Source organism: Adiantum capillus-veneris, chromosome 20 (assembly GCF_014529385.1).
Source record: "Adiantum capillus-veneris isolate H3 chromosome 20, ASM1452938v2, whole genome shotgun sequence".
In the NCBI taxonomy this organism is placed as follows: domain Eukaryota; kingdom Viridiplantae; phylum Streptophyta; class Polypodiopsida; order Polypodiales; family Pteridaceae; genus Adiantum; species Adiantum capillus-veneris.
The window spans coordinates 27,754,525-27,772,477 of record NC_140950.1 but is presented as its reverse complement, the minus strand read 5'-3'; the positions used below and the strand labels follow the sequence as shown (position 1 = coordinate 27,772,477).

General features: G+C 40.9%; 1 protein-coding gene across 2 annotated transcripts; it reads right to left on the bottom strand.

The window, feature by feature from the left end:
- Nucleotides 1-2,865: 2,865 nt before the first annotated feature.
- On the bottom strand, nt 2,866-5,874 carry LOC147432277 (uncharacterized). Of its 2 annotated transcripts, XM_086492240.1 has the most exons (7): nt 5,753-5,874; nt 4,501-5,593; nt 4,381-4,427; nt 4,104-4,256; nt 3,889-4,037; nt 3,770-3,824; nt 2,866-3,257 (listed from the first exon to the last, which is right to left on the bottom strand). In XM_086492240.1, the coding sequence occupies exons 1-7, from the start codon at nt 5,794-5,796 to the stop codon at nt 3,152-3,154; spliced, it is 1,647 nt and encodes a 548-aa protein (XP_086348366.1). In that variant the 5' UTR covers nt 5,797-5,874; the 3' UTR covers nt 2,866-3,151. The 2 variants fall into 2 exon arrangements, 1 of the variants encoding a protein (XP_086348366.1); XR_015185528.1 differs by lacking the exons at nt 2,866-3,257; nt 4,104-4,256; nt 4,381-4,427; nt 4,501-5,593; nt 5,753-5,874 and adding an exon at nt 3,264-3,396 and having other exon boundaries at nt 3,770-3,906.
- Between the last annotated feature and the right edge of the window lie 12,079 nt (nt 5,875-17,953).

Sequence of the window (17,953 nt, the reverse complement as noted above, 5' to 3'; positions counted from 1 at the left end):
GATGTCATTGATACCATGAAAAAGAGGGCTTCACTTCATGTTGCGGATAATCCCAAAGCATTTAATTTTCCATCATCATACTATGTAATCGATTGTTACGGACGAAACCACGGCCTATAGGGAAGCACCAATAAGGCATTGTATGAAGTGTTTAGTGTTTGGGGGTCACCTAATAGATGCAAAGATACCAGGAGATGAGGAGCAGATAGGAGTAAGTTGGCGTAGGGTAAGCTGGCGTAGGGTAAGCTGTGTGCACACACACACGCATGCACGTGTGCATGTGTGTGTGTGTGAGTGAGGATCTCTCTCTCTCTCTCTCTCTCTCTCTCTCTCTCTCTCTCTCTCGTGCATTCTAAAATCCACATCCCTTAAAGCTTCTTTCGAGGCATGGAGAACGGTTCAAACAGCTGATGTTCTTGTAGGGGGAGGGTGGATGCATGTTCAAAGGCTGAAGGGAAGAAGAAAATTGCTTATAACATTGTAACATGTTTACACAATTGATGGAAGGCATTGTCACAAATGCCAAATAAGAAATTTGGTTTCTAGTTATCGAATATCGTGCTTTGCAAAGAATCCATGATCACTCTACGATGGAGGAAGCTACCATTCAATGCACAATCTTTTCCATTGTTCACAAAACATTAACTCATCGAGCAATTAATTTCTAACAATGAGATACTAATGAAGAATGCAACATTATTGATGGTATTGAAATCAAAAGAGCCAATTCCTAATGTGAATTTTTTGCAGATACTTAAAGATGATTGTCAAAGATTGTACAAGGTGACGTTAAGAGCGATTATTGACATCAGTAGTGGGTTGTTTCATTGAATTTTCATGCCACAAGCAATGTTGTGATACCCCAAATACACATGAAATAAGACAGTTTACACATTTTGGAGATATGAGACATGTGTCTCGCCCAACAAAAAGGATATGTGATGCAAGCGATTGAAGAGCGTCATGTAGTCAATCTTCAATATGTACTAAAAGGACACATGATTCATGTGATTGTGGCCCCATTAAGCTCTAAGCAATTATTCCTAACTTTGACATTATGGTGCCTATGTACACCTCAAAAAAGTAGACATGCCAATATCATATTGTGTACACAACATATGCTTTTTCATATGTTGGATATACTAGCTACTAAAATGGATATGCAAGCCATCCTATTGAAAAAGCTAGTTATCATTCTTTATTTATTGGTTATCATACTGGAGTATTCTATTGCTACATTGAATATGCTAGTCATTGTGCTACTTAACAACCCAAGCATTAGTAGAAGGGGCCTCCTAGTGTTTGAACTATGTATGCTAGTTAAGAAACTATAATTAAAGAGGACATGTTGCATATTTTGAATATCAAATACAAGAGTAAGCAAGACTCTGTAATTATCCTCAGCAGGCTGGATATATCTTTGGCATATCCTTTTTTCCTAATAAGCATATTGTATATCATGGTTATCATATTGTGTATGTGTATTATAGTATATGCTAGTTAACCATCTCGGGAAGTAAACGATGTGGATATGCTATGTAGCAACTGATCCATGCTAAACATCCAGGTCAGATCCTTAATAGCATGGTTAATATGCTAGCTAGGACACGATACGCATGCAAGTTATGCTACAAGTTAGAAATTAGACTATTTTCGTGAACAAATCAGGTACGCTAGTGTACATAGTGACATAGACTCGCTAGCATAGCCTCTGAGGCATCATGTTCTCGGAGACATCATCAGCTATTCCTTTTTTAGTTCCAGATATCTTGACTTTACCAAAACTAAACTTTTCTTTCGTTAACAAAAACCAAACCCGACAAATGCAAGGCAAGTGTTTACAAGCTTTCAATAAGTATTGCACCCTACGACTCTAAAGCAGCATGCTGATAACTAGTTTGGAAAGCAATTTTCAGAGTAAAAGTTTCTTTGAATTACTTATATTACCAGGTCGGACAGTAAGAGAAAACTTTCATATTGATACAAGAGAAAATTAGCATTGCGAACAAGTGAATGTCATAGGCAACCTTCCAAGTCCTTTGTCCCTCCTCTCTACTCCTTCAAGTGCCCACATTCTCTCCATTTGCTAGTAAATTTTTCCAAGGCAAAAGCCATAATCTATACAAGAGAATGTTACATAAGTATTCATGATGAAAACTCTTAAATGAGTGGAATCTTACATTCCGATGCAATTCTTCTAGATGAATAGGTTGATGAGAGACCTCCCCACAATTGAGATCAAACAGAAATAGCTGAAACTGATAGAAAAACGTTCAAAATGCTGAAATAAGCAAGCTAAGAGACTGTTTTGATGGAAACACGCCACAATGAAAAAACATGGTTTAGGATGAGAAAAGAGACCCCCCAAGGATTGATATGGTGGTGAAAAGCTTCAAAATGAATTAAAATGCTGCCAAATCTAGATTTTTGTCCGCAGAAATGCCCTAAAAGGTCAGTCACAAATTCTCTTATAACTTTAAAGACTCGCCACTTGCTAAAATTTTCAATTTGATCAAAAGACTATAATTTACGTCCTAAAAAAGTAAAAATTAAAAATGTTTGCAAGCAAACATTTATTAATGTTCACATTTATGAATGCTCTAAGGGACATTTTGGTCGTCCAGGGCTCTAGTCCTAGGATTTTATCATCCCAAAAAGAGGGTTATACTTACTACCTATTTACAATCAACAAAAAACTGTAAGAGACAGCACACGCATGTTTTTGGACGATCATACCCATCTTCCAAAACCATTCACGACATTCATGCAATACATGTGAGATTAAGTAACAGCCGAAATCCAAGTACATTGTTCAATGCATGAACTCAAGGTCAAAGACTCAATAGACCCCAAAGTCTAAGAGCATCTAAAAGCCGTCTTCATTTGATTTTCCTGAATGCAACATCACACATAAACCACAATGACACTTATTAGTGGTTAAAAGGCTGACAACCTAAACTTAAATACAAGCTAAAATAAGTCTACACCAACTTCAAAGAAAGACCATAGTTGGGAATTGCAATCACTTTCTATCTCAATTTTGCTCCTCTCAAAAATTTCTGTTCCGCGAGTTTGTCGCGCTGCTTTTTGCCAGTGATTCAGCACAATTCAGACAATGTTATGCCCCTTATCTTTCGAGTGTGAGATGAGGCTAAAGGAAGTGAGTAACAAAAAAGATTTGGGTAATGGCTGATGAAGCACCCACTAATCTGCACAGTTTCTTCACTCTGGTGGATATCCACTTCATCAAAGCATGCCTGCCAAATAGCAGTTGAGATGTTGCACCTTTTGCGGCATCACACTTTTTGAGGTATAAGTTTTAAGGGACTACTGATAGAACAATCAGCCTTGCAACAATCAAGATAGCACAGCTTTGAACTGAGAAAATAAAAGATCCTATATAGAAGAGTCAACACACAAATCTCTTCAGAGTCAGCAAAAATCAGATTACTAAATAAACCCATCAAGCGGCTAATTAACCGAACAAATGTCCCCTTTCATTGAACGTAGCTAACAATCAGCATTAAGCAGATTATTATATACATGCACAAACCAAGAAATTCACACACAGACATGGACACCAAAAAGCTACGTGGCTTGAATGGAGATGACAGGCTTAAACCCGCAATGATGAAGCATTGAATTTTACAGAAAAGGTTCAAAAAATCATTCTATTACTCTTCTTTCCACTATGAGTACACGTTTTCCCATTGCAACCTCTTTCCACCACGAAAGATGCAAATAATCTCAGCAAGGAGAATTCACTAACCTCACAATTTGCACGTAACTTCGGATTCGCATAAAAGTTGCAAGCTCATAGCAATCTTTGCAATCAGAGAGTCAGTTGAAGGCGCAGGCACAGCTGGTGACAAAAAGCTCTGCTCTTACCATTGTAGAAGCACTCTGCAAGGGGTGGATTCGGGAGCTCTTCATATAATCCAAGCACAAGCCCTGGTGCAATCAAACAATTCCAGCTCTTCGCCAGCACGAGAGCACCTTGAGGCAAATCCGTTGTGAAACGACTTACTGGAGTGACGCTGCACTCAATTTGCACCTCTACAAATCTCCAGAACTCTGCAAGTCTCTTCAATGTAAGAGACTACTTCTGATCTATGTGCTTGAAAACATCTCCTAAACCATCATCTTCTGCCTTCTCTTTGCCTGAGAAGTTTCCCCTACACTCCATGCCTTCCACATCAATGACACAACTGCTCATATCACTACTTCTATGGTCAGTCAATCTTTGGCTGCAGATCCTGCAGAATCATCAGATCCTTGATCTTTCTTGTCAAAGGTTGGACTCTCATCTTTTGAAGTTTGCAAATGAGCACCATTTCCAGACAGATCATTCCTTATAAGCACAGTGGATGAAGAGCTCACCGTACTGGGGGCTGCATCAGGTACACTACAATGGGATGGGCCTGGCTCTGCTGATGAAATTGGTCGGGGAGTCTCAAGAGAAGCGGCAGTGTCTAATATACTTTCTGGAGATGCACTAACATTAACGACTTCTGGTTCCATTGCTGGGCCTCCATTCTGGACGCCCTCCAATGCTTCTTGCAAGCGTACTTCCTTAGGCTTTTGAAAAGAGCCACTCTGAGGTATAGCATCTGTAACTGCAGCGCTCGGTGGCAAAGGCTTCATTTTGTTGTACTGAGTTGTGACTCTGGCGTTTACCGGAATGTAGCCAGCCGTAGTGAGACCCTTTCCGAGTTGATCTTTGTGAGACAATGCATTGGAATACAAAAATGGACTAAGAAGAGGGACTCCACCATCTACTCTCACACTTTTGGATGCAGTGATTGCAGATAGAGATGACAATCCCCCCTTACTCGCAGGTAAGGTTCCAGAAAGACGCCTGGAGGACTCAGGTTTCGATCTTGCTTCTTCCTGTGCAACTCTGTAAGCTGTATCTAGAGCAGCTTTTGCGCAAGCAGCTGCCCTTGCAGCTACTGCTGCAGATGCCCTGGATCTTGCTTTCGCATCCTTTGCATGCTGCACAGCTAACAAAGCTACGATTTGAGCAGCCGCGAGCGCCTCTTCTGGCGGGCCACGTACTTTCTGCTTATCATCCAGAGAAGTAGTGCACACACTCTGGTCATCACCAGAGGTTCGCAACCTCTTCCGTGGCGGGCATCCATTCTCAGCCTGACCCTCTGTGCTACTTTGAGCTAAACCTTTCTCAGGTTGAGAACACTTTGGGCATGTGAAAAACACAGAGTCTACATGAAGATCATGATCGCGGGCACATTGTATATGACCAATTCGTTGGCAGTTGGCACAGGAGACCCACAAGGAAGAGTCGCCCTTTGCACCAGGGTTCTCATAGACCACAAAGCACAGACAGCAATACATACCTTTGTAAAGAAACAGGATGCAGGAGCTGCAAAAATGGCGGGCTGTACCATCATGCTTCAATCTGTGAAAAGGTTCACCAACATGACCACAGGCAGAGCAAACGGTAGCAGAACCCTTCGCTAGAGAAAGCTGAGCTATAGAAGGTGCAGATCGACCAACAGGCACGGAATCTCTCGCAGAAGCGCTTGAATCTACTTGATTCCCTGTTCCCATCTTACACGCTCGCCATCTTCGGCTATTAGAAGAGTAAGAAAGCAGCCAGTAAGACACCTGCAAGAAACCCTAAAATCTGCAGACTTCTGTCTTCCGACCTAATCTTTAGCTGCCCAAAACAGCAAAAGACGCGTCGCCGATGCAAACCTGAAAAACCAAATGGAGAGTAGGGCAGATTTACCGAGGCCAGAAGCGGGTGGCTAAGCAGCGCGAAACTTGTTGCATGCAGTCGAGGTGTGTGTGTAATGTGTGGCGCGCGCGCGCGCGTGCGAGAGAGAGAGAGAGAGAGATTTTTAAAAAAAAACGAAGTCTATGGAGCTTTATTATTTGACTTTGTCTTTTGTATTACTGACTAACTTGGAAGCTAGATATGAATTCACAGTATTGATAGGTTCTTTAAAAAAATCATTAGTGAAAAGATTCCTCTTGCCACCGCTCCTTCCCCCCTTCTCTCTCTCTCTCTCTCTCTCTCTCTCTCTCTCCGCCCATCTCCTTTGATCTACGCGCCTCCTCCCCTCGACCTCGCCCACCTTCTTCATCGCGGAGCCTCTATGCATGAAGACCTCCCCATTTGCCCCTCAATCTTCAACAATCTTCAACAATAGCATCGTCCCTTCTTCTAGCTCTCATCGCTTCAGCCCACGCAGAGAGAGAGAGAGAGAGAGAGAGAGAGAGAGAGAGACGCCACTTGCATGCGAACAAAAAAATTGATGCTTTTGACGTTTTACCCTCATGCAAAGTGCAGTCTGAAGTTCGTACCTTTACTTTCACTCCAGGCTTGTGTTGGCATCTTGCTTAATTCTCTCTAATGAGCGATTTTCCAAAATGTGTGATACATACTCTTTGTTATCTTTTTCTTGAGCTTGTTGGAAAGAGAAGAAGAGAATCTGAACAAAACCAAGAGACCTCAAGTGCATGGAATACAACACAACAAAACATATGTGCTTATGCTTTCAATGCTCCGGTTTCCCTCTAGCATCAGATCGTGATTCTTCTTGAGCTTGTTGTAGAGAGAAGAAGACAATCTTTAACTCTGAACAATCCCAAGAGACCTCAAAGATCTATCCAACAAGTCTTTAGACCCTTACGTGTTGGGTGCATGGAATACAACACAACAAAACATATGTGCTTATGCTTTCAATGTCCTGTGATTCCTCTAAGCAAAACATCGAGCATACTCTTTTTTTAATGCCTTAAATGCAAAGTTTTACCTTCAAGAATACAATAAGTTTTATCACATACTTTGATCATGCTTAAAAATTAAGAAGGTTGAAGCCATCAAGACACTTGTAAATATATTCATTCTATGCCAAGTAAAGAACTTTCTTTTTGTATAGCTACGGAGGTCACCCACTTTTGACCAAAATCTTCTTCTTCTTCTGTCCATAAAAATGAAAGCTATGGTGGTCACCCACTTTCGAGCTACGAAACACTTCAATACATGGCAAATTTATTCTTTCTGTGCCAAGTAAAGAACCTTCTTCCATATGTCCCACATAATGTGCAAGAATATGGTTTGCTTCTCTAAATCCTTCATGCAAAATTTCTCATGTAACTTTTCTTTTAATGCACCTACCTCTAGACCAGTCTTCCTAGCTATGAGCATATCATCCACATAAAGGCTCCAAATCAAAAGACTACCATCTGTAGCTTTCTTTGTATAGAAGCAATCATCACTTTTGCTCCTTCAATAACCTAGAGACTCATGAATGCATTAAACTCATGATACCATCCTGTTTGGTGCTGGATAGCATTTTGTTAAGCTTACACACCCATTTCTCTATGTGCCTCAACAAAACCCTTCGGATGGTGCATGTAAATGTCCTCACAAAGATCACCATTATAGAGCATTACAATAACATCCATGTGGATCAATTGTGTGCCCCCCTCGGCAACCAAAGAAAGAATTGTCTATAGAGCAGTCCTTTGAAAACTTGCAAAAAAAACTCGTGAAAATCAATGCCCTACTTCTGCTCGAAACCTTTTGCAACCAATATAGTTGTGTACTCGGGGTTCTCATCATTGGGTGTACTTACTTTAAATAGGATTTTGATCATTGGGTCTGAGATTCAAATTGTAGATCCATTTACATGGCAATGTATTCTTCCCTTTTGTGGAAAAGGTGGTAAGCCCCAAGTTTGATTCTTCACCAAAGAATCCAATGCAATTTCACAACACTCTCCAAATCAAGCTTATGATGTGGTAACATAACCTCATCATACCTAGAGGGCTCTCCTCAATGTGTCAACACAACATAGTCTAGGTGCATCACAAACAATTATGGGGCCTGGAAAATTGAGTTGACCTTCTCAATGCAATACTTTTTGCTTGAGGAACTTGATGTTTTGCTAGCATTTCAACACTATTCAATGAACTTCCACATTTGTGTGCATAGTCAGATTTACTCAGCAACACAATTTTCACACTTTCTTCAACATTGTAGTGCATGGGCAACTTGTTATGAAAGGAGGTATCAAAGCCAAGTTGTGATTCTTTACAGGGGCATTCTTGTCTAAGTTTGTGCGCACTTGCACGATTGATTTTGATTGTAGTTGCAGTTGCAACACACTCACCATTTTGGGAGCATTTCCATCAAACATCCTTTGATTTTACCCCCTTTTCAAAGCTTTTTTCGTACTTAGAATCTCCATCTAAGCAGCACATCAAAAGATAGATTTTGCTTGCACAGATAGTCTTCTTGTGTGTACGTTTTGTTGCAACATGCATTTGAGATGTGGCACTAGAATGTGGAGTGTCGGGCCTAAGGTAGGACTAGGGGGGCAAGGCCCTAATCTACGCATGCATGGTCAAGGGGGCTCCTATATAGGGGCAAGGCTAGGTGGTGATTAGCATGTGGTAGCTCTTATGTCCTTTCATTGGTATCAAAGCTAGAAGGGAGGGGAGGCCGGAAGCATGGAAGATCTCTAAGGCGGATAGATGCTTGCTCTCTTTCCCTCTCTCTCTCTCTCTCTCTCTCTCTCTCTCTCTCTCTCTCTCTCTCTCTCATAGGGATTGAGAGACGACCAAGGCAAGGGAAGATGGTGATGGGGAGGGTAAGGCAACCCTCCAAGGGCGCCATGCAACCCTCCATGAAAAGCATACATGGATAAGGAAGCTTAAATTAAGGAAGATGTGGGAGCAACTGCTTGCACAATCAAGCTCTCAGAGGGATGTCTGAGGGAAAGTGCCCTTACAAGCAAGGAGGGGCCATGGTGACTTGCATGAAAATAGTTCGGTTCTAGCTCAATAGATTCATGCTAGCCTAGTGGTTTCTTTTTGTTTCTACAACATGCCAAGGAGTGCAAGGTTTCACACAGAGACTCTCTCCTTCTCTCTTTCTCGCACCGTTGTGCCACCCACCATCACTGGTTGTAGAGGCCCTTGAGTTCATACTCAAAGGGCCATTACCCTAAAACAATTTGGTGGCTCTGACCTTTGCTAAGGGTGCCCCCCCCCCTCCTTCCCCCTTGCTTGCAGTTGCTCGACCATGGAAATGCCATGCGATAGCATTGTGAATCCATGGAGACTCCATCACAATCGATTGCAGCATGGCCTACATAAATTTTCAGCAAGGCATGAAAATCCCAATGTTTTCAACAAGTCATTTTTGGAATTGTCACTGGATAATTGATGTTGAGAAAAGCACGTTCGATAGAGTTCATTCAAATTTGCCAACTAACTCCGTGGGGCTCATGTGCAGAAATTAAAGGCACGACCATGGTGCTGATGAAGCAAAGGCAAGAAACTTTCAAGATCCTCGACAGGGACCGTGAATAAGGCAAGGCCATTTTCCTGGCAAGGCTACCGACAACAAGATTTCGGCAACAAACCGAGTTATTCAAAGAGAATTTTCTTGAGCCCTTGCATTTACTTTGAAAAAACTTGCATAAGCTGGACAAGGCTATGACGGGTATGGCCGATAACATCACAAACTTTCATGACTTTGTGCTCAAGCAGATGACAAAGAAATGGTTGAGCGAGGCTTTAATTTCAAACAACTCATGCAAGGGAAGTTACGCTTCTCCATATACATGGCATAATATACATGACATCATACAGAGAAAATTGCTCGAGGAATGTTCATAAGGTTTGCAATCTCATGCTTGACATGGTGTTTCTTACTCTATAAATGAGTTTATGTTGCAGGAGGTTATGAAAAGGTTTTCAAAAATTGTCTTCACCTTGAACATGGTGCCTTAGTCTACGAGTGAGCACAGACTTTGTATAAATAGCTAACTATCTTTTATTGTCAAACTCAAGGGTAAATTTTTCCCTTTCGAGATCTTGTAGGAGGGGGCCAAGGGCCAAAGCTCTCCAAAAGATATTTTTTTCAAAAAGTCGACAGAGGACTTAATAATTCAGGTACATTGCATTTCTTTGCACTTTTGGGTTTTGCAATCAGAATATAGCTTGACAAGGTTTCTAAAACCTTTGAAACTTGTGGTTGGGTCAACAACGAAATCAAGGCAAATTCACCTCAGTATGGTTATGTGAAGTAAGGCTTCAATTTTATGTACCTAGCATAGTGGCTTCCCAAGTTTGAGATATGCTATCAGCACACGGACTTGAGAGCACTTTGCAAGAGTATATGAACAATCTTTCCCTCGGTGTCAACCTGACAAATCCAAGGGGATACATACGACAGCTTTAAGTATCAAACTCCATGGCTATGAGCCGGCTTCAAACACTATTGCAAAATCACATTGAAAATCCCTCTCAAGTGAGCATTTATTTCTGGATTTTGAGAAAACTGGCCACACATGGGCGACAAGGTTAGACAATATTAAGTTCTTCTTGTTTTTTTGTGTGTTTTTAACAAAGATCTCTTGCTTTGTAAAGAAAAGTGCTTTGAAGGCCATAACAAGAAGCAAGGCTTCTACCCCGTGCCAAGGTCTTGCTCATTGACTTTGGATTAAGGACAAAGCACATAGGTTTGGGGAATTAAAAATATTGGGGTATAAGCTCACATTTTACATATGGCAACATCCAATTGTGATGTATACATGCCAGTATAGATCATGCAAGGCACCTACGGTATCGGCTCAAACTATTGAGGCTGTTATTTGTAGCCAAGGGCTTATCAATCTATTTCTCGCACTTACGTGCCAATAAGGTGGAATTAAGTCCACTCAATCATTGTTTACGCTTCCACTATAACTCTAGCTACTATGTCAAAGGCATCATTATCCGCCTAATGGTCACGATGTATTCCACTCAATGTGATGCCCACATGCATGCGACTCACAGGCTTCTTTAAGACGAGGTAAGATCTAGTTTGTTTTCAATTATTCAATTGATGATTCTTCTATTTGCATGAGATACCTCTAGTTGTGACCTTCTACTCAATAGCAATTGAGGCTAGGATCGTTGCTTGTGTTCATTGCATCTCAATGCATCGACATGCACTACATATCATTGGTTATATGCAGAAGGTGCATGCACTACAAATGATGATTTTCATCTGTAGTAGTAGACAGGCTTGGCCTCTCTATCAAGCACCTAATTCATGGGATAACATGAAGCTGCTAAGAGAGCCTCAAGGTAGGTAATCTTATATTTCAAAAACCAAAGAATATCTAGTATGACTACCTTTTTTTGGGTTTTGAGAAATTTTTCTCTTCTTTCAATGAGGAGATATGATTGTTTCAAAGATCCAGTTGAGAGGATCTCATGTTGAGTCTATAGCACTGATTGTGTCTATGAGAGTGGTAATTTTAGGGGTATGACCTAGCTAATGACAAATCACTCCTATGGTGTTGATGGCCACTGATTGGCCTCTTCACACTTGTACTTTCAAGGAACAAATTTCTCAACAGCCAAAGGGTAGTAGCTAAGTTCACTTTAACAAGCTGTTTACAATCACTATTGGTAGCATGATTATACCAAAAGATATTTATTATACTATTTTAAATGGGTGAGGTTTAATTCTTATAAAACTAGTGGCATTTCCCTTTGCATTTTGATTATTTTTATTCCAAAAAAAAACCAGTAGCATTTTTTATACCTATTGACAGCGTGTCATTTATTTTGTAAGAAAAAACTAATTTCTATGAAACCCTCATATGAGGATACATATAGATAAAAAGCTATCTCTTCGAAAGATTTTCTTGAAAATTTCTTTTAAAATGCGTATAGTGTCAGAATTTTACCTGGTTCATAGTTTTTATTATCATCATGTTGACCTTGATGAGGCTTGATTGGTTTGTCTTTCCAATGAGGACATGTGCCGTCCTTCAACAGTTGCCTAAGGCACTATATAAATCAAGGTGTATGTTTGTGGGTATGCCTTTGTTTATTTAATCTTGTGTGTATGTGTGTGTGTGTGTGTGTGTGTGTGTGTGTGTGTGTGTGTGTGATGGGTTACACAATCATGTGTGTAGACTGATGTTGTATGTGTGTGCATGTTATGCGCGCACATGTGTGTGTGTGTGTGTGTGCGTGCGCGCATGTGTGTACTAGTCCTTTTGATGGTGGTGTGTGTAAAATACCTTATTCAAAATCAATGCTTATGCAATATTGTAGAACTATTACTTACTAATATCGAAATGTAATATTCAGCTAAGTCTGCATTTTTAATGTGTGAGCGTAATTTTTCCTAAAATGCAAATTCATGATCATTGATGTGCTTGTGTGTGTGTATGCCATGCATTCACTCGTGCACGTGCACACGCGCGTGCGTGCGTGCGTGTGTGTGTGTGTGTGTGTGTGTGTGTGTGTGTGTGCGATTGTACACAAAAAACACTTGGTTACCTATAGCTTGCATTTGGTTGTAGAGCTTCTTAAGGTTGCATTTTCTTGTAGTGGAAAGCACTCATGTGGCTTTATAGTAATCAAATGTTGTCATCATTGTAGAGATGGAGTAGAGATTCCTAGTGTAGGTGTTGCAAAAATGCTACAAAAGTGAGTATGTGTGTGGGTATATGTGTGTGTGTGTGTGTGTGTGTTGATGTTTCCACAGGATAGTGCTAGTGCAAGAGGATTTCTTCGCAAGTGGATGTGCATGCGATGTAGAGGCGTTTTTATTCCTATAGTGCATTTAACCCTCTCAAGATGGATCTCTTTGGGCTGGATATTTTTGGAGGAGAATTCTCTCCCAATATCCTCTTTTCATTTTTATGTTCATGTACCAGCTTCTTTCACAAAAAGGTTTGTTAAAATCCAAGACTTTTTTTATTCATGTACTGGTTATTTCAACAGAGGGCTATATAATCTAGTTTTTTACCAAAATTATGGGATGAAAACATCATATGTAGGATACCATAACACTTCATACCTATGACACACAAGATTTGTAGAGATTTTAGTTAGTGTTAGCGGGTCGTTGCGATCGAATGTCTACAGCATAGCTATCTGGCACTAACATAATGTCAATACGCAAGAAATCGACTCGAATGGGGCACGGAGACTCTTTGAGGGTGTCAACCTCAAGAAGTGAACCTCTAGAACAAAGCCATCTCTAGCACTAGCAAATCTATCACTCTCTACTTAGGCAATCTGCATATGTCATGTCTCATCGCTCTCAGTCGTCATGCCATTTTGGCACTCAAACAAAGTCAAAATGCAATAAAACTATAGGAGGACGTCTAAGATGTCTAGGGGCACTATCCTTCCAAATCTAGTTGCAATCCGGCAAGGTACCAAAATCACGCTCCATCATGATCATAGTCCTAAAAACTGTAACAAAACTATCCAGAAAGGTCGCCCTATGGTCTAGGAACACTCTCCTATGGTCAAGATGTCAAAAAACAACTATTCATACACTCAAAATAGTCGATTTAGCTCGCCAACACGTAGTCACAAACCACAACAAAATTGAGAAAGGTTATACTTAAATTAAAGAGCACTAGACAAGGAACACAATGCAATTGTCGTAAATGAATTTGGGTTACCAAAAAATAATGGGGTACAAAATTGACGGTTTTATGACGAGGTGGCCGACTAAGAGGGTGCCCATGCGGTCCATCTGCTAACATTCCCCCCTTCCTAGCCATTACACATCCTTGTGCAAGCGTTGTCTTCAACTTGATCAACACTTGGTCTTCTGGCTGAGCTACACTTTGTCTTCTAGTTGAGCTGCACTTCGTCTTCAATAGTTGAATGTACGCTTCTCTAGGGTCTTGGTGATGTTTCTGAATTTTTTTACCCTTGCCACTATATTTTCTTGGGCTGCCAAATCCTTGAAAGGATTATTCATGATTACACTCTGATATGCAATATGGCGAGCTAGAAAATCCTTTGTCAGGGGACTGAAGATGGTGGAGTCCATCTTAAAACACCTTGTCATGAATGCCTCCTTGAATGTTTGCAGACAATGGGAGGCCAAGAACATTACTCTGGCATACATGCCCATGATGATATTGCGGTTGGGGACTTCTGTCTCTAAGTTCTAAGCAATGCCCATGGTTCCTTTATGGAACACTTGCCATGGGTGCTATGATGCTTCGATGTCCTCAAACACAGTGATGCATGTAATTAAATATCTAATATCTAACCAACCTAAATGATTTTTTCATATTAAACTGATAATTTAATGTGGAATAATAAATGGGAACAAGGGTTAAAATATTGACATGTGCTTACGGATCTATCTCAACACGGGGCCAATGGTAAAGGGGCTCAAATGAGAGATGGTCTGTCAAAGAGCAAGGTTAATTAATGGAGCTTAAAAGACCTTAGGGTTAGCTTCATTAAAGACCTCCAATGGTTAGTGTTAAACTTACTTTGACCTTAAGCAAGCTAGCACCGAGCTTGAGGTGGGAACCCGACCTAAACTTGTCTTTGACCTTAAGCAAACTAGGGTTATGCTTGAGGTGGGAACCCGACCTAAAATTGCCTTTTACCTTAGGCAAGCCAAGGCTGAGCTTGAGGTGGGAACTCCACCTAAGGTGCTTGTCATGCTTGATGACTAAGGTACTTGAGTTACTTGTCATACTTAATGAAGAAGTTGCTTGATAAGCTTCCTATGCATGGGAAGTAAGATGCTTGAGTCAAAAAGAGACCCTACACACTTAATGAGGAAGTTGCTTGAGAAGCTTCCTATGCATGGGGGTTAAGATACTTGAGTCAAAAAGAGACCCTACACACTTAATGAGGAAGTTGCTTGAGAAGCTTCCTATGCATAAAAGTCCCAAAGTTAGGGGAATCTTTGACCTAACCTTCCACTCACCCAAGGGGCACCCTTTTCTAAAAGGGCACATGGGACACATGTCAGACTCTCACTAAGCTTAACCACATGGGGTGCTTGAATGCTATTGGTTGGGGTAAAGAGGGGTCCAATGAGCTTCTCCTTCCCCCCAACAAATATCTAGATATTTTCAAGCTCTCTCTCTCTAAGGGGTAAGAAGGACACTTGTCAAAAGACTACCCATGTACTTGACTGCATGCTGCATGTGATTGGCTAGGGGGAGAGGGGTCCAATGAGATTGAAGCATGTGGAAAAGCTACCACTCGCCCAAAGCAAGGAGGGGGGGTTCTAGGGGGATATACTCCACACACACACACACACACACACACTCTCTCATTTGCAAGGGGATTCTCACTTGGTGAAAGTGGAGTAACACCACCTCCTTCTCCAAGCTTGTGAGAAGAGAGAGCCTACATCAACACTCTTGGCTATGGAATGAAAATCCAATTAAGAGCCATGCTTCAATGCTTAAGCTTGCCATCTTCTCCATCTTCATTATTATGCTATTATGTATGCTAGCAAGAAGAGTAATGATAAGTGAGGAACTATTTCTTTCTCCTATGAAATGTTTCTTCTTCTTCTTCCCTATCCTCATTCCCCGCTAGCTCTCTCCACCTTCGAAGGTGTTTGAGGCCTTGGGACTGAGTCTTGGGATAGTTAATGCTTTCTACAAGTTTATGGTATGCTTGTGATGCATGAAGCTTTCCATCTTCATTGCATCACGTAGGTCACAAGGAACACAAAGATTGTATTGTACCAAGTCTCTCTTGATGGGAGAAACTATAATACAAATGCCTATTGGAGGGGGGACCGGCTCCATATGAATCCGGTCCTCAAGTATTGTCATGTTCTCTAAACACTCTCTCTTGCAAAAGTATTGTTCATGCCAAGTTAACTAAGTACCATGTTTATGTTGCTACCATCCTTTAAGTTAACCCGCTATGCTCACAAAGTAACCTCTCAAAAGTGCTTCACCTAATTTCGTAATTCCGCTACTCTCAAAGTTCATAGGCCATTACCATTACATTGGTATCAGAGCATTTGTTTTTTGTTTTCTTGCTTAAGAAGAGAGGTTCTAAGTAGAGTATTAATGGTTGTTTTTGTTAATTATATTAGGGTATGTGGGACTGAGATCTATTATCGGTTTTGTTGAGCCCACTACGTGGGATATGGTGCACACCTCGAGAGCTTTGGTCTTAATAATGGAGTCTTTTTAGAGTTGCCTACGACTTTACCATTATTGAGACGAGGGCTTCACGGAGTCCTCCAAGCTACGCCATGTAGCTATGCACTTCCAAAAATTGGCTCGTCAACGGTGGGCTAGCCTTCGTGGCAATGGCGAAGCCCCAAGACATGGAAATCTCTACGAGTTTCCATCATGAAGCAATTCCTTGCAAGCGATGCAAAGGACAAAGTGCTCACCGAATGGCAGAGTTTAAGGCTTTTCTTTCATGGTCCACAAATATGTGGACAAGTTTTGGGATTTACATCTCAAGGCTACCGTCTTTCAAAAGATAGACTTTGCTGAGCAAAAACAACAATTCTGTGCGGGATTACGTGAAGAGACGGCTGAGTATGTCAACTCTCAACAGCCTGACTCTATCAACGAAGTAATCCACCATACCATGGTTGCTTCACGCATCAATTTTCAACAAGGGGTTAGACTGAATGTGAAACCCATGGAAAATAAAGACGAAAGTGATGGAAAGGGAAAAATTAATGCCCAAAATTTTTCCCACGGCCATTCCAACAACAACAACAACAATCGGTCCAAGGAGAAAGGAGTTTACAAGGGAAAAAAAAACTCTCTCCTTAAGAGCTTGAAACTTTTCACAAGGATCACAAATGTTTTAAGTGTGGGGAGCAAGGACATGTCTATCGTTCTTGCCCCAAAAGAAATTTCTCGCAATGAGACTCCTAGAGCTTCCACTATCGAAGCTCCAAAAGAGGATACTCATTGCAAAGGATCACCTCTCTCCTATGCGTGGGGAAAGGTAAGGGAGCATGATGCCTTCATCTTGTTTGACCCTGGTTCTACTCTCAACTTCATATCAATGGAATTGGCGACCAAGTTGGGCATTCAAGCTTTTGAGATGGGAGATGCTGTAACTACCGATGCCACTTTCAAGGGACAACAAGCTTCCGTTACTCCCTTGATTGGGAAGTTGAGGTTTCATGTCCAAAGCTATGTCGACAAAGAAGACTTCTTTATCTCTCCTCTCCAACATGAGGATGCTATCCTAGGGATACCATGGTTCAACCGCATGGCTGCCAGCATGAAGTTCCCTGAAAGGAGAATCTACTTCACCTACAGGGGAAAGAATATGTATATAGATGCTAATGATTATGGTTGTACTATATTAATTGCAAATCCTCTCGCCCTTGATAAACCAATGAAAAGCTTAGTTTTTGCGTACATGATTTTTGTCAAAGAATCCCTAAAAGGTCCTAGTGTTTCATCAAAAGTGAATGTTAGAAATCAAGAAGAGTTAGACTTGTCCAACTTTCTAAAAGGATTCCAAGATATGTTCATCATTGATATCCCTATGGACTTACCTCCAAGATAAGGGGATGATGACCATCGAATTGAGCTCCTATCAGGAAGCTCACTACCTAATAAACCTCCCTATCGAGTTTCATAAGCTCAACCAGAGGATATCATGAGGCAAGTACAAGAATTGGTAGACAAAGGAATGGTGAGGCCTAGCTCCTCTCCCTTTTGCTCTCTAGTCCTTTTAGTGCAAAATAAAGATGATACATACCGCATGTGTTTGGACTATCGTGCACAAAACCATATCACTATCAAAAACAGATTTCCCGTACCTCGGATAGAAGATCTGTTTGATAAGCTACAAGGCTCTACCTACTTCAGTAGGATTGACCTTAAAAGTGGCTACCATCAAATAAGGATAGTGAATGAAGATATCCTAAAGACCACGTTTCGTACAACGTTTGGCCTTTATGAATATCTAGTCATGCCTTTTGGCTTGACTAATGCACCAGCTACATTCAATTGATTAATGGAGAAAATTTTTAGAACCTACCGCAAATTCATTGGAGTGTTCTTTGATGATATCATCATCTACTCGAATTCCTTGAAGGAACACAAGCAACATCTCCAAGTGATTTTTCAAGCATTAAGGGAGAATAAGCTTTTTCTCAATCAAAAGAAAAGCGATTTTTTCCTTCAAGAGATTC

Bases quoted from the DNA above. Each gene is read 5' to 3' on its own strand.
- LOC147432277 (XM_086492240.1), bottom strand. From the start codon at position 5,796: ATGCAACAAGTTTCGCGCTGCTTAGCCACCCGCTTCTGGCCTCG. The intron at 4,038-4,103 runs GTAGTCTCTTAC...AATTGAGTGCAG, and splicing joins TTCAAGCACATAGATCAGAA to CGTCACTCCAGTAAGTCGTT. The intron at 3,258-3,769 runs GTTAGTGAATTC...GCTATTTGGCAG, and splicing joins AGTTACGTGCAAATTGTGAG to GCATGCTTTGATGAAGTGGA.